The following is a 23,379-nucleotide window of genomic DNA, read 5'->3' as shown; positions in this document are numbered from 1 at the left end:
TGTTCGGAAGGTTATAGGTTATTAGAATATGTAATGGTGTTGTTTGATCCACACTCCATGCCAGTTGGTGGCGGTAATGCACCAAAAAAGTTGTTTGCCAACCGCCAAAAAACACAATATAGAAGAAGAAGAAGCTTTCTGACGGCGAGTCTTCAAGCTGAAACTCTGACTCTGCCACAGACACAGCGTCGCCTGTTGAACGTTGCCGGGGTTGAGTGCTTTGGTTTCACGGTCACACTGAGTAAGTGTCCGGGGACAGCTGAGTGCGGCTCCCTCCCACTTGCCACCAACGTTAGTTGCCCTGACGCCACTTTACTGAATCCGCAGCCAAGAGGTGGCTCCTCACTCGTCGCCGCCGCCCTCGCTGACACCTTTAACTTCCAGGTTTCAGGAGGAGGGTTTAAACAGAGGCGAGTGGGGCTGAAGGTGAGAGACACTGCGGCCCGGGACCCTGCTCTGGGGCGCTGACAGGAGCGAGAAGTCAAGGGGAGCCCAGAGATGATGTTGGGCAGCGCCTTCCCGCTGGACGCAGCCACTTTACTGATCCTCGGCGCCCTCTCCCTCTTGCTCCTCCTTTACTTTCGCCGCGGCTGTAAGTGCCATGGAGCGCTCAACCTGCCCCCGGGACCCCCTTGTCTGCCCATCATCGGTCACCTGCACCTTCTGGATCTGAAGAAACCCCACGAGAGTCTAATGGAGGTAAGAGGGAGCGGGAGGAGGCAGCAATGGGGGCCCGTTCTGTTCCCCACTTGCGCCCAGCGCTTGAGAGAAGCATCGCTGTCTCTATGTTGCTGCCGCTTAGATTCATCGCCCCAGAAATCTCAGCACTCCTGAGCTCAGTTTCACAACTTCCATCATTCACCGCTTGTAATCAGATGTTACCCGCTCAGATAAACCCGGCAGGATGTCCACTTCATGCGGGCACAAAGTGCTGGAGTAACTGAGCGGGCCAGGCAGTATCTCTGGGGAAAAAGAATAGGTGCCATTTCGGGTCGGCACCCTTATTCAGGCTGCTTTCTTCGGAGATGCTTCCTGGCCCGCTGAGTTACTCCAGCTCTTTGTGTTTCTCTTTGATATAAACCAGCATCTGCAGTTCTTCAGTTTTTCTTCTCCAAGACCCTGATCCACTGTCTGCTGCTGATATAGTTAACTCCAGAGTTGACTCCCTGAACATCCCGCGAGAAACGCCCAGGCTAACGTGAGTCATCTCTTTTCAAATACTGGGCGGCCACATTGGGGCAGCTGGTGGAGCCGCTGCCTCACAGAGCCAGAGACCCTGGTTCCATCCAGCAGGTTTATAGTTAAATTGGTCTCGGTATATTGTCCCTAGTGTGTCGGAGACTGGTAGAATCTGGGAGCGATTGATGAGAATATGGAGAGATTAAAGTTGGATTAGGTTAGTGCAATATTAGTGTAAATGGGGTTTTGATGGTCAGCGTGGACTCGATGGGCCAAAGGGCCCATTTCCGTGCTGTATCTTTCTAAAAAAAAGAACAATGTATGATGGGAGTTTCACAGGGCAATAAGGATATTTTGATATAAAACATATGAGCAGTATTAGTATTGGCCCATCGAGTCTACTCTGACATTGGATCATGGCTGATCTATTTTTCCTTCTTAGCCCCATTATCTTGCCCTTCCCTAATCTATGATGTCCGTACTAAACAAGAACCTATCATTTTCTACTTTAAAAAATCCCAATGTCTTGGACACCACCAAGGACACCACAACCATCTGTGGCAATGGAATCCACAAATTCACCTCCGTCTGGTTAAAAAAAATCCTCCTCATCTCCATTCTAAAGATATGTCCTTGTATCCTGAGGCTGTGCCCTCTGGTCCTAGACCCTCCCATTACTGGAAACAACCTTTCCACCTCCATCCTATCTGGGCCATTCATTATTATTTATTACGCATCCATTGTAGTCCTGAAGGCTGCAGAACAAATGGTGATAAATGGGATGAGTATAGATAGGTGCACGATGGTCAGTCTAGATACAACGGGCTGAAGGGCCTGTGCCTGCGCTCTGTGATGCTATCAGATCGTGACACTGAACTGCATTCCTGAATTGTTGTCCTTGGGGATTGTGATTCATTAACTGCTGACAATGACGATGTTCGGATGCACATTCACATCAGACTATGGAGAGAAATTTGGACGTGTTATGGCTCTTCTCGCACCCTCTGTCCTTGCCCTTTTCATGCTGTTGTTTTCGGAATTGCTGTTAGAAAATGGAGAATAATTTTATTTCATCAACCACTGTGCTGCTTACGCAATAGGCGTGAGAGTTTCCCTCACGGTTTAACTTGTGCAAGAGGAATATTTTTATGTTATCAGAGTAAAGCAAGTCAAGGTGTTGTGGCAATATTGACGAAAATCGGCTACACATGCAATGCCCGCGATGTGATGACCTTAATGATTGGGTTCCACAGACTGTGAGGAAGGAGTCCATTGGTATATTGAAAGGTATAATCTACTTGAGTCCCTTTCTCTATGTCAGAAAATGTGTCCCACCGTTTTCTGATACAAAAGTGTTTGCTCGCAACAAAAAAAGATGCAATCGTATCGGTTTATTTGAATGAGTGACAGTGGGTTGCAAGGTAATGTGAAACCACATCATCAGGTGAGTGTTTACTGCTTGGTTATTACAGTGTAATTGGTATCACAGCAAGGTTATAGCACAGGTGGCCATTCAGCCCATCCGTGTCAATGCTGGTGTTCGACCAGAGTAACTGAAGATATATCCACTGGCTCTTTAGTTTAGTTTTATTTGGTTTCTTGTCACGTGCACCGAGGTAGAAGCCATACTCTAGTTTTAATTTTAGAGATTTAGTTTAGTTTAGAGATACAGCATGGAAACAGGCCCTTGGGTCCACCTAGTCCACGTCGATCTGTGATCCGTGCAACACTAGCTCTATCCTACACACACTAGGGACAATTTAACCAGGCCAATTAATCTACAAACCTGCACATCTTTGGAGTATGGGAGGAAACTAAAGCAATGGAGAAAACCCACGCAGGTCATGGGGAGAATGTGCAAACTCTGTACAGACAGCACCCATAACTGGTTCAAATTTTTCTTTTTGTATGGCTTTGTAAATATTTGATTAGTGTATAAATGTAAATAATTTGGTGTACATATAGTGGCAGGTGTACATATGGTGTACATATAGCTGCTAAATTTGTATAAGATAATTACAAGCAGTTGAATAAGGGGTGGGAATTAATAAGCTTTGGCTTCTTCCTGCTCCTTTTCGGACACATACGATTTCATTTATTTATAGATATTGTTTATGACACTTTATAAATATATATTTTTTTGTTTTTTGTATGCTGTTTCACACTTGCTTTTTATTCTTTTATTCTGTTCGAAATAAATAATAAAATAATACATTTTAAAAAAATAATAATCCGGGTCACTGTTGCTGTAAAGCTGCAACTCTATCACTGCGCCACCTGCTGCTCGAGTTGCGCAGCAATAGATCAGCCTTACTGTGCCAAATCCAATGAACTATAATAAAATGAAGATCAGTTATTAATTGTTCATGGAACCCTGTCCTCCTGTTTAAGCTGTCTGAGAAGTACGGCCCAATCTTCAGCATCAAGCTTGGAACCATGAAGGCTGTGGTCCTGACCGGCTACGAGACCGTGAAGGATGCTCTCATCAACCATCCCGATGAGTTTGGAGGAAGAGGTCGCATCCCAATATTTGATGTCACAGCCAAGGGTCATGGTAACTCGTCTTCATTGTCGTTGAGCCCTTGATAATATTTGGTTGCATCCTCATTTAGTTCTGTTAAGTGGAACTTGTTTTTCTAAGCTGTAAAACTTTAAAGGACTTTGGACAACACATGATTATTTAATTGAGATTGGTACCCAATCCTTTGCAAATTGTGCTTAATTTAATTACATAATACATGAAACCATTTACTTGGGGATTTATTGTAAGATTGTTTCACAAACTAATAAAACTTTTCCACTATTTTAACATATACCTATTTTTCTCACTTTGATTATATTTGTCACACTTTCCAGCTGTTGTATAGTCTGAGGAGGCATTGAAACTTTCATATTTCAACACATGAGATCGTTCGGCCTGTCTTGTCTAGGCTGGCTCTTAGCACGGTCCTGAACGTCCCATTATTTATTTGTAATTTATTCTCATTCTTATCCACGCAAAGAAAAAGGAAATATAAGTGAAATTTAGCCAGCTGAAATCAGACAGGGATCTTAAAGAATATAGAGTGAGCAGGAAAAAATGACAAAATGGCCAAAAAGGGTTCTTGAAATGTTTTTGGCAGGTATGGTTAAAGAATATCAAATAAGCATTTTATACTTTATATTAATTATATTAAGTAGGACCATGCAAGGACAAAGGAGGAAATTTGTTCTGGAGACAGGAGAAATGGGTGAGGTACTAAATGAACACTTTGCATTGGTATTCAACAAGGACAACAACGGAGGATTGTGAGATCAGTGTGGCCGATGCTAATATTTGAGGACATGTTGATATCAAGAAGGAGGAGGTGTTGGATCTAGTAAAGAACGTTAAGGTGAGATGTCCCCTGGTTCTGATGAGATTGATCCCAGGTTATGGAGAGAGGCAAGAGAGATCGATGGGGCCTCAACAAACATCTTTGTATCTTCTCTAGCCAAAGGCGTGGTCTCAGCAAACTAGTTAGTGGTTAATATTTTCCATCTGCTTAAAAAGGGAAATTAAATTAATCTATCAAATTACAGGCAGGTGAGCCTTGAATCAGTGGTGGCGGAGCTACCGGCGATGATTCTTAGTGACAGGATATATTCATATTTCAAAAAACATGGGCTAATTAGGGATAGTCAGCATGGATTACTGCCGATCAGATCATGTCTTATGAACTTGATTTAGTTTTTTGAGGTGGCAAAGATGATTGAGAGTAAGGCAGTGGATTTTAAATACATGGACTAAGGCATTTGCCAAGGTCCATCATGGTGTGCTAATCATGTGATCTATGGTGACTTGGTAAATTGGATTTAAACTGGTTAGGTCATTGAAGACCAAGGGTAGAGATGGAATTTCTCTGATGCGAGGTATGTTAGCAGTGTTGTTCTGCAAAGTTCAGTACCTCTCTTGTCAGTGAATGACTTGGACAGAAATGTAGACGGGCTGATTAGTAAGTCTGCAGATGGCAAATTAATTGATGGAGTTCTGAGCAGTGAAGAATAATCTCAGAGGATACTGCAGAATGTGGATCAGTTGAACATATGGGCAGAGAAGTGGCAGATGGAGTTTAATCTGAAAATATAGCATGGAAGCAGACCATTTTGCCCACCTCATCCATGTCACCCAAGTTGCTTATCCAAGCTAGCTGACCTCTTTGAGTGGCAAGGCAAACAATACCTGGTTCTAGTCGATTCCTGCTCAGGATGGTTTGAAATTGACCTGCGCAGTAGCGTAACCTCAGCCATGATCATTCAAGAACTAACTCGCCACTTCTCTGCCCATGGAGCCCCCCTAAAGCTACTCTCAGACAATGGAACTCAATTCTCCAGTCAGCTCTTCAGGAATTTCGCGAAAAACTGGGACTTTCACCACATCACCAGCAGCCCCGAGTACCCGCAGTCCCAACGGCCTGGCTGCGCACGGTAAGAAGCGCAAAACAACTAATGGAACGTTCACACAGGGCAGGCTCTGATATTTATCTCGACTTACTCAACCTACGGAACACCGTCTGCGACCCTCTCCTGGGTTCTGCAGCCAAACGGCTCATGTCACGGTGAACACGCTCCACCCTGCCTATGGCCAAGCAACTACTAGAACCCCAAGTTCATGCACCATCTGTGATCCAATCCCAGCTCCAACGTCGCCGCGACATATAAAGAAAATACTTTGATAAAACCAGCTCTCCGCTTCAACCATTCAACAAGGGACACGTTGTCCACTTACGGTCACTCCGAGGTTTACGACTGCCTCTGAGCCATTCTGGGATCAGCCGCAGAGCCACGCTCTTACTTGGTCAACATTGACAACGGCATCTATCAGCGAACCCGCCAACACCTGGCCAAGTTGGCCATCCGCAGGTCACGGCACCAGACGGTGGAGGGCTCTAACCGAGCCAGCTGCCTGCCCCTTTTCCGGGGTTACGTCCATGCCCGGGTGGGGTTAGAAAGGGAATACGCCCTGTTTACGGGCACCCTGAGGGAGTTCCGGGACCGCTGGGCTCCGCAGGGTGTTGAATGTATCCTCAATAAGATCTGTAACATAGTTGTATAGTAGTTTATTATGGATACATGTTTGTATTGTATTATGGTGGTGGCTTCTGGCTTGTTTTATTGTAGTGTCGATATTATTTTTAATAATTTAATAAATTTTTTGATTTAAAAATAAAACACCTCCTCCCGGTTAATGAACCGGCACCTCCACGTCCTAACCCGGACCAGTCATCCCTCACGCTCCATGAATAATACTCCAGCTATTCCTCTACCGGTGCCAGCGCCATCCCTGCCCTCCCCCGTGTCCCCATCCCCACCTGTGTCTTCTCCTCTGCAGTCGCCCAATAAGAGACTTACTCTCTCAGGGAAGGATGAGGTGCACAAGGGGTATTACCGTACACGTGCAGGTCGTGTCTGCAAACCAAACCCGCTAATTGGAAAATTTACTGGTTACACTTAAACTGTGCATGACCTGTCTTGTTTTATGTGCTCACATATGCACAAACAAGTACACGTAAAATAATAAATACCGCACCTTATACTGGTGTTTTGCAATTGCTACACTAACCACTCTATACCTGTATATGCTTTCCTTCCTTAAGAGGAAGGATGTAGATTAACCCTTATTAATTCATGCCATTTATAATCTCCACTACACATATGTGCATGCCACCCTGTACATGGTATTACGGTACTACACAGCTTTACACCAGCAAGGTCAGCCAGCTCGCTCTCTCTCTCTCTCTCTCTCTCTGTCTCTCTCAAAAGCCAGCGGAGCCAGTTGAGAATGGATGGCTGTTTGAATGTTCCTGTTTGCCTGTGGAATAAAGATTGATTTTCACTATGTGTGGACAGTGTGGATCATTCATAAACACCTATGTTTCATACCATCAAGCTAATTTTGAATCCCGTATGAGGTGTTGCAGTTGGTAGGTTAAATATAAGCGGTAAGTATGCAGTAAATGACAGGTGCTTCGAGAAGCATTGATACACAGAAGGATCTTGGGCTGCAAATCCGCAACTCCATGAAAGTGTACACTCTTTATACTCACTGTATAAAAGTGGGGAAGTAATGATGCAGGTTATGGGGAGAAGGCAAGAGAAAGGGGTTGAGAGTAAAAAATATATCGGCCACGATCGAATAGTGGAGCATTCATTGCCACAGAAGGCTGTGGAGGCCAAGTCAATGGATATTTTTAAGACGCAGACTGACAGATTCTTGATTGGTAAGGGTGTCAGTGATTCTGGGGAGAATGCAGAAGGATGGGGGTTTTTTTTTTTTTTTTTTTTTTCATATTTTATTTTATTAGAAGTAAGTACAGTCATATGGCACCAAAGTGCCTAATATATATTTTCATAATACATTTTATGTACAACTTCTTTTTTTTTTTTTGTTACATTGAAAAAAGATGAAAATAAGAAAAAGAAGTTAGATAGTAAAGGATAGAAAGATGTGAAATATATAGTGTGTGAAGAAAGAAAACGAGTAAATGAAGATAGTTGAGAGAGAAAATAGTGAAAAGAAAAGGAGATCATTATTTATAATCTTGACCAACCCTCGTCCAGTCCTGAAACAGTTATTTTTTACAATTGTGTTGCACCATATGATTCCAAAAAAACGACGAATGGAGACCAACTCGTTATGAATTGGTCTGATTTATCCATTAGGAGGAATCGCATTTCCTCAAGATGAGCGGTGTCCAACATACTTACAATCCACATTTTAAGCGTTGGTATTGATGTACCCTTCCAAAATTTAAGTATTAATTTTTTTGCTATTATTAAACCATAGTTAAGGAATAGATTTTGAGATGTGTTCAATTTATTCCCATCTTCCATTACACCAAATATAATCATTTCAGTATTAGGTTCCATTCTTGTCTTGAATAATTTTGTAAGTATTTCAAAAATATCATTCCAAAATCTATAAAGTTTTATGCAGGAAACTAAGGAGTGTGTTATAGTTGCCTTTTGGGCTAGACATTTATCACAAGTGGCGGATATATTTGGATAAAATTTGTTCAATCTTGTTTTTGAATAATATAATCTATGTACAATTTTAAATTGAATTAGATTATGTCTTACATTAATTGAACATTTGTGAATATATATCAGGTATTTTTCCCATTTAACCTTCGTAATTTTTATCATTAATTCCCGTTCCCACTCTTCTCTAAGTACCTCTGTCGATGGTAGGTCTATATTTAGAATACTATTATATAAATAGGATATTAATTTTTGTGAGTCAGCTTCAATATTCATTGCTTCTTCCAATAAGTCAGGAGTTACTTTTTAATATTCTTGTATATATTTTTTCACAAAGTCGCAAATCTGAAGATATTTAAAATATTGGTTGTTTTTCAATTTAAATTTTAATTGTAGTTGTTGGAAAGATAGTAGGTTTCCCATTTCGTACATATCCCTGATCCTTCTAATTCCGAGACTTTCCCATTGGTTATATGTGTTATCAATAAGAGATGGTTTAAATAAAGGGCTATTCGCGATTGGCATTAACAGTGATAGATTTCTTAATTTTAAAGATAATTTTATTTGTTTCCAAATTCTTATTGTACCATATATAATTGGGTTCTTCTTATATATTGTGTTATTCAGTTTTTTGGGGGAAAAGAGGATCGTTCCTATATTACAAGGATGGCAATCCTCCTTCTCCATTTTTATCCATTCTGTCTGTTGGGTAGAACTATCCAACCAATAAATCATATTCTTAATATGCACTGCCCAGTAATAATACATAAAATTCGGAAGTGACAGTCCCCCGACCTCTTTTGGTTTACATAAGTGTTTTTTTGTGATTCTATTTGATTTATAGTCCCAAATATAATTTGTAATGTTAGAGTCTAATTTTTTTTAAAAAATATTTTGGTATATATACCGGCATAGACTGAAATAGGTATAGTAATTGTGGTAGGAAGATCATTTTTATTGCATTTATTCTACCTAATAATGATAAGGGAAGTGTTTTCCAAAATTTAATCCGTGTATTAAGTTTATTTAATAAAGGTATGAAATTAGCATTGAATAATGCTTTATATTTTCTAGTAATCTGAATACCCAAATATTTAAATTTTTCTGTTGCGATTTTAAAGGGGAACTTCAATAAGTGTGTAGGTTCTTGAGGTTTTAATGTCATGATTTCGCTTTTGTTCCAGTTTATTCTATATCCAGAAAAAGACCCAAATTCCTCTATTAAGTTTAATAAATTTGGTATGCTCGTTTGTGACTTTGTAATATATAAAAGTATATCGTCTGCATATAATGAGATTTTATTCTTTGAGTCCCTGGTATTATAGCCCTGAATATTCAGATGAATTCTTATACTTTCAGCCAGGGGTTCTATCATAAGGGCAAATAGCAGGGGTGATAGTGCACATCCCTGCCTATTACCCCTTGATAGTTGAAATTTTTGAGATAACATGTTATTAGTTAAAATTCTAGCCATCGGTTTATCATATAATAATTTTACCCATGTTATAAAATTCTCTCCCATATTAAATTTTTGTAGTACTTTATATAAGTATTGTCACTCTACCTGATCAAATGCTTTCTCTGCATCCAAAGAAATAATTGATATATCTTCTTCCTCTACTTTATGCGAGTACATTATATTAAACGGGCGTCTCAGATTATTAAATGAGTATCTTTTAGGTATAAACCCCGTTTGATCAGGGTTTATCAATTTACTAATATATTTGCTTAATCTTATTGCTAAAATCTTTGCTAAAATTTTCTGATCTGTATTTAAAAGTGATATAGCTCTGTACGAGCCCGGATCTTCTAAATCTTTATCTTTTTTTGGAATAAGCGTAATAGTTGATTCTGTTAGTGTTTCAGGTAGTTTGTTTTCTTTAAAAGCATGGGAGTATAAATTAAATAAATAAGGGGCCGTTATCTCCTGAATTTTTTTTATAAAATTCATTATTAAAACCATCTGGTCCCGGTGTCTTACCATTTTTCAGCGATTTTATTGTTTCACCTATTTCTTTGATTGTAATTTGAGCTCCTAGTTCCTCTTGTTCCAAAGGGTCCAGTATTGGAAGATTACAGTTATCTAGAAATTTTCTTATTTTACTATCTTCTATTTTAATTTAAGATGTATATAAGTTTTGGTAAAATTGGGCAAATCTATTATTAATATCTTTAGGTAGTATTAGTAATTCGCCTTTCTCTGATTTAATTTTGGTTATAGTATTTTCCCTTTCTTGTTTTTTCAATGGGTGAGCTAAAAGTTTATGTGGTTTGTCACCAAACTCAAAATGTGCCTGTTTTGTAATTTGGAATAATCTTATTACTCTTGCCGATAAAATTCGATTAAGTTTAAATTTCAGTAATACTATCTTATTGTGTTTATCTGTCGTGGAATCTTTGGCATTATCCAACTCTAACTGTCTGATTTCTTGTTCTAACAACAATTGTTCTGTCTTATTCTTTCTATTTTGAAAGCTTTGATATGAAATTATAATTCCTCTCATAAATGCCTTAAAAGTTTCCCATAATAAAGAAGGCGAAGTACCTGGTATATCATTTGTATCGAAAAAAAGTTTCATTTGTTGTTTTAAATATTGATAGCCTTGCACGTCATTTAAAATATGTGTATTAAACCTCCAAAAAAATTTTTTACCCGGCATTCCCTCAAATTTTACTGAGAATGTCAACGGAGAGTGATCTGAGATACTACTAATGTGGTATGTTGGGTTGTTTGTATAAGGCATTAATTTCATGTCCACTAAAAAAATAATCAATTCTTGAATAAGTTTTATGCACCGGAGAGTAAAACGAGTATTCCCTTCCAACTGGATTAGCAGATCTCCATACATCTATTATATTAGTATTTTTTATATATGTATAGGATGGGGTTGAGAAGGAAAGATAGATCAGCTACAATTGAACAGCAGGATAGACTCAATGGGCCAAAGAGCCTAATTCTGCTCCTGTGTCTTATGGATGATGTGCTGTACTGTTCTATGTTGTGTATTCTCTTTTATATGTTCATGAAAGTAAGCATGCAGATGCAGCAGGCAGTGAAGAAAGCGAATGGCATGTTGGAGTTGAGTATAGGGACAAAGAGGTCCTTCTGCAGTTGTACATGTTCTCAATGTTGGGGGAGTCCAGAACCAGGGGCTACAGTTTAAGAATAAGAGGTAAGGCATTTAGAACAGAGATGAGGAAACAATTTTTCACACAGAGAGTTGTGACTCTGTGGAATTCTCTGCCTTAGAGTGTGGTGGAGGCATGTTCTCTGGATCCTTTCAAGAGAGGGTTTGATAGTGGGTTAAACATAGCAGAGTCAGGTGATATGAGGAGAGGGCAGGAACGGGGTAATGATTACGGATGATCAGCCATGATCACATTGAATGGCGGTGCTGGCTCAAAGGGCCAAATGGCCTACTCCTGCACCTATTGTCTATTGTCAATTGCCTCACTAAAACAAACTTTCTCTCTTGAACCATTGTTTTCCATCTAGATTTTGGCATTTAAAAGTGAAGCTCACCTTTGACTTGGTTGTAAGTTGCTTTGACAAGTTGTCACATTGACGGTTTTAATTACAGGCATCGTCTTTGGTCATGGGGAATCATGGAAGCAGATGCGAAGATTCACCATGTCCACTCTGCGGGACTTTGGAATGGGCAAGAAATCTATCGAAGATAAAATCATTGAAGAAACCCATTTCCTCGTAAAAATGTTTGAATCGTACGAAGGTGAGTCTAAATTAAGAGGCAAAATGATCAACTCAGCTCTGCCTACTTCTAATCATTTATAATGTAAGATGTGGATTAAAGAATCAATCCACTATTCAAGGTAACAGCCATTCAATTCATAGAAGTTTGACACAAAGTGCTGGAGTAACTCAGCAGGTCATGCAGCATCTGTTTTCTCCAGAGATGCTGCCTGTCGCGTTGAGTTACTCTGACATTTTAGAAACATAGAAAATAGGTGCAGGAGTAGGTCATTCAGCCCTTCCAGCCAGCATTGCCATTCAATATGATCATGTCTGATCATCCAAAATCTGTACCCTGTTTCTGCATTCTCCCTATATCCCTTGATTCCATTAGCCATAAGAATTATGTCTAACTCTCTCTTGAATATTTCCAGTGAATTGGCCTTCACTGCCTTCTTTGGTAGACAATTCCACAGACACACAACTCTCTGGATCGAAACATTTTTCCTAATTTCAGTTCTACATGGCCTACCTCTTATTCTTAATCTGTGACCCCTAGTTCTGGACCCCCCCAACCTCGGGAACATTTTCCCTGCATCCAGCCTATGCAATGTCTTAAGTATTTTATATATTCGTATAAGATTTCCTCTCATCCTAAATTCCAGTGAATATAAGCTCAGTCGATCCATTCTTTCATCATGTGTCAGTCCCGCCATGCCAGAAATTAACCTGGTGAACCTAAGCTGCACTACCTCAATAGCAATAATGTCTTTCCTCAAATTAGGGGACCAAAATTGTACACAATAGTCCAGGTGTGGTCTCACCAATGCCCTGCACAACTGCAGTAGGACCTCCTTGCTCCTAAACTCAAACCCTCTCGCAATGAAGGCCAATGTGCCAATAGCCTTTTTCACTGCCTATAGTACCTGCATGCTTACTTTCAGTGACTGACGTACAAGCACACCCAGGTCTCGTTGCACCTCCCCATTTCCTGATCTGACACATTTCAGATAATAATCTGCCTTCCTATTCTTGCCACCAAAGTGGATAACTTCACATTTATCCACATTATATTGCATCTGCTCACTCACCCAAACTATCCAAGTCACCCTGCAGCCTCATAGCATCCTCCTCGCAGCTCACACCGCCACCCAGCTTTGTGTCATCCACAAACTTGGAGATGTTACATTGAATTTATTTGTCTAAACCATTAATACCCTACCCCCAATACCACGTGCTCTAACAATACACACTAATCTCTTGTGTGGGACCTTGTCAAAGTATTTTTGAAAGTCCAGATACACCACATCCACTGGCTCTCCCTTATTCATTCTCCTTGTTATATCCTAAAAAAATTCCAGACGATTAGTCAAGCTTGATTTCCCCTTTATAAATCCATGCTGACTTTCACCGATCCTGTCACTGCTTTCCGAATGTGCTTCTATTACATCTACATCAACAACGACTGGTGCACCAACAACACTGCAGTAGAGAGCTACTGTTCCCCAGACCTGGAATACCTAGTGATTAAATGTAGGCCGTTTTACCTGCCTCGGGAGTTTACTGTGGCTATCATCATGGCCATATACATCCCACCACAGGCTAATGCTAACCTAGCGCTAGCACAGCTGCACTCGGCCATCAGTAAGCAGCAGGATGCTCACTCCGACGGTGCCTTCATTGTTGCAGGGGACTTAAAAAAGGTCGACCTACGAACTGCACTCCACTGGATAAAGTGTACACCAACATCAAGGACACTTACAGAGCTCTCCCCTGGCCATCCCTGGGACAATCCGATCACCTCTCACTGTTTTTACTGCCTGCATACAAACCCCTCATCCGCAAGACCAAACCTGCAATAAGGACGGTCAAAACATGGCCCGAGGACGCCACTCTACAACTCCAGGACTGCACCTGAACAAAGGTATAAAAAAAGGCCAAAGACATCCACAGGCAAAGGGTAGAAGAACACTTAAATGCCACGGACACCAGAAGCATGTGGCAGGGTGTCAGGGTCATCACTGACTACAAGAGCAGCCCCGTCTGCCCTCACGGTGATATCACACTGACCAACGAGCTAAACACCTTCTTTGCCCACTTCGAAACTGGCAACACCACCAAGAGTGGAATAGCCCCGGCCATGGCGGAGGGACAGGCCTTATTACTGAGCACTCAGGAGGTACAGTGCGCTCTGCGTAGGATCAATCCACGCAAGGCTACAGGCCCAGATGGAGTCCAGGGAAGGGTACTATGGGACTGTGCTGTACAGCTGGCGAAAGTATTCAAGAGAATCTTTAACCTGTCTCAATCTCTGGCAACGGTCCCCAAGTGCCTGAAAACAGCTACCATAGTGCCGGTGCCGAAAAAGTCTAAAGTCGCCAACCTGAATGACTACCGCCCGGTTGCCCTAACTCCAATACCCATGAAGTGCTTCGAAAGGCTGGTCCTCTCCCACATCAAATCCTGCATCCCTGCCTGACTGGACTCTCATCAATTTGCATACAGGGCAAATAGATCAACAGAGGATGCCATCTCTCTGGCTCTTCACACTGTCCTGACTCACCTGGAAAGACAGGGCACGTACGTGAGGATGCTCTTCATAGACTATAGCTCTGCCTTCAATACAGTCATCCCCACCAAGCTCACCACCAAACTCCACCAGCTAGGGCTCAGCTCGCCGATATGCGATTGGCTCCTGAATTTTCTGACGGAGCGACCGCAGGCAGTGAGACTGGGCCCGCACCTGTCCTCCACTATCACTCTGAGCACCGGCACACCACAGGGCTGTGCACTGAGCCCCATGCTCTACTCCCTCTTCACACGGAACTGTGTTCCTGCATTCGACACCAACACCATCGTGAAGTTTGCAGACGACACAAAAGTGATTGGGCTGATCACCAACGGTGATGAAACAAAATACAGAGCAGAGGTGCAGAACCTGGCGGACTGGTGCACACGTAACAACTTGTCACTAAACACCACCAAGACCAAGGAGCTGATTATTGACTTCAGGAGGTCCCATAATGGAGAATACGCCCCAATCTCCATCTACGGGGAAGTGTAGAGAGAGTGTCCAGCTTAATGTTTCTGGGCACTCACATTTCAGAGGACCTCACATGGTCCACCAACACCGCTGCGCTGGTCAAGAAGGCACAGCAATGACTGTTCTTTCTGAGGACATTAAAAAAGACCGGTTTGCTCCAACAGCTGCTGAAACCTTCTACCGCTGCACCAGAGAGAGCATATTAACGTATGGCATCTCTGTTTGGTGTCTCAGCTGCATGGAGGCGGAGAGGAGAGCTCTTCAGCGCGTCGTCCACAGAGCGCAGAGGATCATTGGGACAGAGCTACCAGCCTTGGAGGGCATCTACCACACACGATGCCTCAGGAAGGCCGTCAGCATCCATAAAGACTCCTCACACCCTTGTAATGGACTGTTCGAACTACTTCCTGTAAAGAAGTCTCAACAACTCATTGTCTTAACTATAGTTTTATTAACTGTTCACATCATTACTATTCTAGCTGTACGTGGTCTGTCACCGGAGCTAGAGAGAGAGACACAAGGGTGGGAGCATGCAATTATACACCTAATAAGGGGAGTGGTTAAGGGTGGTGAGGTCACTATGTTAAAGGCACATGCACTAGCCATCTACATCCTTCCTCTTAGAACAAAGCAATATAATAGTGACTGAGCGACCACGTCTCATGCGCTACAAGCAGGCATACAATGATTACAGAGCTAAACGAAATCCCCATACCGGACAGGCGGCTTAACCAGCCTGCCAGACCGGGTGCGATGCTCGCCACCTCCTCCCCCTGCAGGAACAAGAGCGGCTGGTGCCGGGCCAGGCGAACGAACCGGGGAAACAGGGGGAGAAACGGCAGGCGAGGACAGCGGAGCGGGTAAGGACACAGCCGCCGGCGGGGGGGGGGGAGAACGAGGGCTGGGAGGCGGAGACGGCGGCTTAAGCAACGGAGAAGGGAGGGATCGGGGCATCCGCGGAACGGCAGGAGTTGTATCGGACAAGGGAGGGGAGAAGGGAGCAGCAGGCGGAGGTGGGGGCTCGTTAACGAGCAGCAGATGCTGGCGGAGCGGCGGTAGATGACGCCGTCGTGGTCAACCAAGTAAGATCGTGGTGAGCCGGCATCGCCGACCACCGTGGCGAGTTTGGAGTGGCCAGAGGCAGTCTGCATCCGGACGATCTGGCCGGGAAACAGACGCGGCAGGGGGCGGCAGGAGTGGTCGTGGGAGCGCTTCTGCATGTCGTGTTTAGCGGCAACACGCTCCTGGACAGTAGCGGGCGGGAGAACAGAGGGAGCAAGGGATTGTTGGGCAACAGGGAGGGGGGGGGCGAGTTCTGCGAGCCAGCAGGCGCTGTGCCGGCGAACCCAGGGCAGGGTCGCGGGAGATGTTGCGGAGATTGAGGAGGGCCAGGTGGAAATCCGACTTGGACAGCCGACAGTGCTCCAGCAAGCCCTTAGCACTGCGGACGGCATGTTCCGTTGCCGTTGCTTTGCGGGTACTCAGGGCTGCTGGTAAAATGTTTAAAGTTCCACTGAGAAGCGAAACGCTGGAACTCGGCACTGGTGAACTGGCTGCCGTTGTCAGATTGGAGGCGAGCAGGGGAGCCAAAAGTGGCAAAGTGGCGACGCAGCCTCCCGATGACAGCCGAGGAGGAGAGAGAGTGGAGTTGGTCGACCTCAAACCAGTTAGAGTAACAGTCAACGAGGACCAGGAAGTGCTTCCCACGCCACTCGAAAATGTCAGTAGCGACCGCCGTCCAGGGGAGATCAGGGGCAGGTTGTTGCAGCAGTGGCTGACGTTGTTGATGTGGAGCCAGGCTGTTGCAAGAAGGGCAAGCAGAGACCCACTCCCGGATGTCGTGGGCCATGCTGGGCCAGTAGAACTGGCCTTGGGCACTGGACAGAGTGGCCTCGGCCCCAGGGTGACCGTTGTGGGCAGACTTAAAATAGGCGACCCTCAGAGCTTCGGGCACCACGACCTTGTGCCCCTTAACCACCACGCCGTCGTGCAGGACGAGCTCATCGCGGACCAGGAAATACGGGACTACACTGGCCGGCAAGGAGGAACGGCGTTCAGGCCAACCCTGGATGATGATGTCGGACAGTAGCTGCAGGGCAGGATCCTTGGCGGTGTGGGAAATGAGGGACTGCATCTGCTGCGAAGGCACAAAGTTGACATTCAGCACCATTAGGTCCGACGACTCGTAGGGGTGGCGGGCAGAGGATGGCAGTGGGGCGCGGGACAGCGTGTCGGCAACGAACATGTCTTTGCCTTTTCGGTATACGATGGTAAAGGTAAACCGTTGCAGCTGCAACATCATACGCTGCAGCCTGGAGGAAGCAGCGTGGATCGGTTTGTTAAGAATGGTTACAAGCGGCTGGTGGTCGGTCTCAATCGTGAAGGTGTTGCCCAGAATGTAGTCTTTGAACCTCGAGCAAGCAAACACCACAGCAAGGAGTTCTTTTTCAATTTGAGTGTAGCGCTGCTCGGCAGGGGTCATGGTGCGGGACGCATAAGACACAGGCAGCTGCCGGCCGTCGTGGAGCTGCAGGCAAGCGGCACCTAGACCAAACTTTGAAGCGTCGCAGGTGAGAACGATGGGGTGCTGTAGGTCAAAAAACTTGAGGGTGGGGGTACTGATCAGCCGGGACTTCAGGACGTCGAAGGCGCGTTGGTGCTGCGGGAACCAAGCCCAGGCAGTGTCCTTTTTGATGAGCTCCCTCAGGGGTGCACTTAGCTCACTGAGATCAGGGATAAACTTCCCCAGGTAGTTCACCATGCCCAGGAAACGCTGCAGCGCGGGCACGTCGGTTGGAGGGGACATTCCAGAGATGGCAGCAGTTTTCTCCGGGTCGGGCTTCAGCCCCGAGGCGGTAAAGACGTGGCCCACGTAAGTGACTTCTTTAACTCGGAATCGGCATTTCTTCGGGTTTAGTTTCAGATTGATGTCCCGGGCCCGATCCAGGACTTTGCGGAGGTTGTGGTCGTGTTCAGCCTCGTCCTTGCCATAGACCAGGATGTCGTCGACTATTATAGCACACGGCAGACCAGCGAACAGCTGCTCCATGGTCCGCTGGAACACCTCACTGGCAGAGTTGATGCCGAATGGCATACGCAAAAATCGAAACCTTCCGAAAGGCGTGCTGAAGGTCGTCAGGTAGGAGGATCGTTCATCTAACGGTATCTGCCAGAAAGAGCTCTTGGCATCGAGGACCGAAAAAACAGTGGCCGGGCCGACCTGTGCGGCGACGTCCTCTACTGTGCGCATCGGGTAGTGCGGGCGCTTGATGGCCAGGTTCAGGTCCTTAGGGTTAATACAAATGCGAATCTCAGACTTGTCCTTCTTGGCCGCCACCACCATGGTGGAGACCCACCGGGTGGGCTCGCTCACCTCTTTCAGGATGCCCTTGGAGACCATGTTCAGTAACGCAGACTTCACCTTGTCCTTCATGGCGAAGGAGACGCGGTGTGGCGGGCGGATCACAGGCTCTATGCTGGAGTCGACAGCAATCTTGTAGCAGCTGGGCAGCTTGCCCAGCCTGTCATCGAAGCGGTCAGGGTACTCGCGCAGGGGGTCCATGAGGGTCCGCACCTGGTGGATGTCACGGTGAAAGGAGACCAAACCGAGGTCCTGGCACGCTCGGGCGCCCAGCAGGGTTACGTTGTCGGAGTCTAGCAGGTAGAAAGTGAGGGGCCGAGAGGCCTCCAGGACTTTGCAGTGCAGGGTTGTCTTTCCCACAGGAACGAGTACGGCTCCCCCATAGGCATGCAGGCGGGAGTGGGCAGCAGACACTTTCTCACCAGACCTTATCTGACGAAACAGGCTTGTTAACATAACATTCGTAAAAGTGCCAGTATCAATCTTCGCTGAGAAGGTCGTACCATTGACGGTCACACGGACAGAGGGGTTTGCAACCAAAGCATGAGAGTCCAGAAGCGAAAACACGCTGGCCTCCCCTTGGGAGGAACTGGTATCAGAAAGGGTGAGATCATCAGGCAGGTGCTCGGAGCCAGGCACGCTATCAGCTTGAGCAAGGTTGACCGGCACTCTCCGAAAAGGGGGGGCCGGATTCCCGCGGGCTCGGCAGGCTGCAGAAAAATGGTTCAGCTTTCTGCAGAAATTGCAGGTCTTCCCCAGGGCAGGGCACACGTTGAACTGATGGGTGGCAAAGTTGCAGTTGGGGCAGCGGCGAGCGACGCCGGACTTGGGTGGGGGTGGACCCTGTTGCCGCCGCGGGGCAACGTCCCGCCGCCGGCCGGCGGCAGAGGCAAAGTTGACAGTATGGTCATCGGGTGGCAAGGTAGAGGCGACAGCCTCAGCCATGCGGGAGGCGTGCAGAGCCTCCTCCAGAGAAAGTTCAGGCTTCCTGAGAAGTTCTGCTCTCAGTTTAGCATCGCGGAGGCCGTATACAAGGATATCACGGGTCACCTGTTCGGGGGTCAGGGCATCCAGGCGGCAGTGCCGAGCCAGGTGCCTCAAAGCGGCGATGTAGTTATTGACAGACTCGTCAGGGTTTTGCCGTCGGCTAAACATTTTGAAACGCTCCAAAATACAGTTGGTGGGAACGTCACACAAGGCAGTGAACTTAGCAATGAGACATACCGGGTCACGGGCATCTTCACCAGCAGCATACACAAACGACTCGGACCGTTCCAGGGCGTCGGGACCGGCCAAGTTGAGGAGCAGAGATGCTCGCGTCTCAGCAGTGGCAGCAGGGTGGGCGATGGTGACATAATGCTGAAAATCACGTCGGAAGACATCCCAGCGATGGGCAATGTCCTCGTCAAAGACAAGCGCGTCGGGCTTGTGGCACGAGTTGGCCATGGCACGAGTGAAGGAATCAGGGCAAGGGTACTGGGGCAGAAAAATAAAGAAAAACCGGCAAACAGGAGGCGCAGAGTCACAGCTGTGACACCATGTAAAGAAGTCTCAACAACTCATTGTCTTAACTATAGTTTTATTAACTGTTCACATCATTACTATTCTAGCTGTACGTGGTCTGTCACCGGAGCTAGAGTGAGAGACACAAGGGTGGGAGCATGCAATTATACACCTAATAAGGGGAGTGGTTCAGGGTGGTGAGGTCACTATGTTAAAGGCACATGCACTAGCCATCTACACTTCCCTCCAGATGTTACGAGGCCTTCTACGCCCGAACCTCCAGACTCAGGAACAGCTTCATTCCCAGAGCTATAGCGGCCCTGCTGAGTGCCCCCCACCCCCCATGGACTGTCTCTCTCGGATGGTCACGTCGTACAGACACATCTGCACTTTAATCTGAACTGTTTTGACTATTTTACTGTTGTTTTTACAAACCAAGTTCTCGGGGTATCTAAATCTAAATTTAAATTTTATTAGTTATTTAAGTTATGACATCGGATGGAAGCTGCATATCAAATCTCGTTGCGCTTATGTGCAATGACAATAAAATATATTATTATTATTATTATTATTATTATTAATAGACTTGAGCATCTTACCCACTACCGATGTCAGGCTAACTGTTCTATAATTCTCAGTTTTCTCTCTCCCTCCTTTCTTAGAAAGTGGGGTTACATTAGCTACCCTCCTGTCCACAGGAACTGATCCAGAGTAGAGAGAACATTGGCAAATGATCACCAATGCACCCACGATTTCTAGGGCCACCTCCTTGGGATGTAGACTATCAGGTCCTAGGGATTTATCTGTCTTCAGTTCCAACAGGTTACTGAACACCATTTCCTGACTAATATGGATTTCCTTCAGTTTCTCCCTCCCACTAGATCCTCGGTTCCCTAGTATTTCTGGTTGACTGTTTGTGTCTTCCTTAGTGTAGACAGAACCAAAGTACTTCTTTAACTGGTCTGCCATTTCCTTCTTTCCCATTATAAATTCACGTGTTTCTGACGGTAAGGGACCTACATTTGTCTTCATTTATCTTATCCTCGTCACATATCTATAGATGGTTTTACAGTCAGTTTTTATATTCCCCGCAAGCTTTTGTTCATGCTCTATTTCCCCCCTCTTAATTAACCACTTTGCCCTTCTTTGTTGAATTCTAAATTTCTCCCAGTCCTCCAATTTGCTGCTTCCTCTGTCCAATTTACAGTATATGCGTCTTCCTTGGATTTAACACTATTCCTAATTTCCCTCATTAGCCACGGTTGAGTCGCCTTCCCTGTTTCATTTTTACGTCAGACAGAGATGAACAATTGTAATTCATCCATGCAATCTTTAAATCTTTGCCATTGCATATCCATCCTCAACCCTTTAAGTATCATTTACCAGTGTATCCTAGCCAATTCCTGTCTCATATCATCAAAGTTACCTTTATTTAAGTTCAGGACCCTTGTCTCTGAAATAACCATATCATTCTCCATCTTAATGCAGCATTCTTCCATATTATGTTGCCCAAGGGGCTATGCACAACAAGATTGTTAACTAATCCTTCCTCATTACACAATACCCATCTGTGTCTATCTTTGGTGTAAACCAGCATCTTCAGTTCCTCCTTACACTTTCAATTCATAGATTTATGTTAGTTGTACCCTTGTCAATCCTGCTTAGTGGTAGATCATGAGTCTTTGACCTGATATGTTAATTTAGAGGACATTCTCCAAAGATACTGCCTGACCTGCTGAGTGTTTCCAGAATTTTTCTTGCTACTACCTCAGATTTTCAGCTCTGTATTACCTCTGTTGAATGGATTCAAATACTCCACTGGCTTGTATAAAATGGCCAGATTTCCATTCATATATATAGACATCATAGGCAATGTCCACTTGTTATTGCTCCTCAACTGAGGAAAGAGTTAAATGTTTACTACATTCAAGAGTGTGGAGTTGTACATCAACTGGACTGGGAATGGATGGCAAATATCTTCTTTGAAGGGCATCAGTGACCAGATGAGTTTTAAACAACAATCACCATTCCAAGAAAAAGACAACAGAGCCAAACAAACAGTGGTTTGTGGTTGGATAGAGATTTTGCTGTTAATCTTTGCACAATTTGGCAGCAAAGCCCACGTTGACTCAACCTCCCACTTTAGTCTGACTGTTTGCGGAACTGGCTGATTGCTGCATTAAAAATATCATGTAAAACTTGCCACTGAAGTAAAGAGCCAGACCTCAAAATAAAGAGACTGATCAGGGTATCACATAAATATCAATTGGATTACACTGTTGACACTAACTTATGAACAATGTGTATTTCTGCAGGCCAAGAATTTGATCCAACCCTCAAGTTAAACATTGCTGTGGCCAATATAATCTGCGCAATAGCTTTTGGTGACAGATTTGATTACGATGATGAAAGGTTCATTAGTTTGGTGAAGAGAGTGAATGAAAATGTGCAACTTGGTGGATCTTCGATATTGCAGGTAAATCTAATTTTATTCTGAGTTTGCAAACACAGCCTGATTTACGTAATAGGGACTTACGTAAACTCACACATAAGCAATAGGGAGGTTGCACGGCAGTCGAGATCATGACCCGTGACCCGTACTGTTGCCACGCAACGCCAACTGGAGTACACGCGGTGAATGTCAGGTAAGCATTTACTATGGCTGACAGCACAGCCAACCCTTCTTCTGTCCCAGCATCCACACTCTGGTTCCACGCTCACCCCAGGCCATCTGTCCCCGCGGTCGGAGCGGGGGGGGGGGGGTCGGTTCACTGTGTCACCCACAGCGCGTGACAGTGCTGCCGCACAGAGGGATACAGGGTGGAGGGTGGCCTTGGCTGGACAGTGCTGATCCCAGGGTGCTGTCCTGAGCAATGCGCTCCTTCAGCCGCTTAAACCCTGCTCGAGTTCAGAGCAAAGACACTAGAGCATTTGATTCAGAGCGCTCAGTCACCCTCCACAATTATTTACAGTACAAAAATATAATGTTGACAGTTTTTAACAGGTAAGAAAGTACGCGTTCTTACCTGTTAAAAACCAGCCGAAATGGTCAATTTTTGTGCTGTAAATAATTGTGGACATTGGGGTAACCATGAGAGACATTTATCCAACTTCAGAATTCCAAAAGTGAGGAGAAATGATGGTAGAGAGAAGCTGAAGGGACAACAACAGCGAAAGTGGTTGGCGAACATTGGCCGTGCAGATATCAAGAATGAAAATATTGGGAATTATTGCATTTGCTCACTGCATTTCATCAACAGTAAGGCATTATTTGTATTTTTTCTTGATTCCTTTGGTATCTACAAAGTTTCAGAAGTGATAAATCTGGCTGTAAAATTCCAAAATCGCCCATGGTTCTCAAGTGAGCTTTTACATGCAAAAAGAACCCGCTTCTGAAGCTAAATTTATCATAATAAAAATTGCAAAACATACGTAGGTCTTGAATTACATTTTACTCAGATGCAAGCCAAAGAATGGCATAATTGTTAGCTGTTAATTGGACATAATCAACCTCAGCAAATTGACAATATCTTTGAAAGGGAGTGGGTGTTTCTGCCAGGACATTTTATTATTTGCCAAAATATACATCTCAATAGCATAATG

The 23,379-nt window shown here is 44.7% G+C and overlaps 1 protein-coding gene across 3 annotated transcripts; it reads left to right on the top strand.

Moving 5' to 3' along the window:
* Nucleotides 1-107: 107 nt before the first annotated feature.
* On the top strand, nt 108-22,416 carry LOC129694391 (cytochrome P450 2H2-like). Of its 3 annotated transcripts, none has more exons than XM_055631088.1 (4): nt 108-699; nt 3,571-3,733; nt 11,760-11,909; nt 22,092-22,288. In XM_055631088.1, the coding sequence occupies exons 1-4, from the start codon at nt 499-501 to the stop codon at nt 22,271-22,273; spliced, it is 696 nt and encodes a 231-aa protein (XP_055487063.1). In that variant the 5' UTR covers nt 108-498; the 3' UTR covers nt 22,274-22,288. The 3 variants fall into 3 exon arrangements, with proteins under 3 accessions (XP_055487063.1, XP_055487064.1, XP_055487065.1); XM_055631089.1 differs by lacking the exon at nt 22,092-22,288 and adding an exon at nt 13,559-15,340; XM_055631090.1 differs by lacking the exon at nt 108-699 and adding an exon at nt 2,473-2,623 and having other exon boundaries at nt 22,092-22,416.
* Nucleotides 22,417-23,379: the final 963 nt, after the last annotated feature.

Source organism: Leucoraja erinacea, unplaced genomic scaffold (assembly GCF_028641065.1).
Source record: "Leucoraja erinacea ecotype New England unplaced genomic scaffold, Leri_hhj_1 Leri_649S, whole genome shotgun sequence".
NCBI lineage: Eukaryota > Metazoa > Chordata > Chondrichthyes > Rajiformes > Rajidae > Leucoraja > Leucoraja erinaceus.
This window is presented reverse-complemented; position numbering and strand designations above follow the sequence as displayed.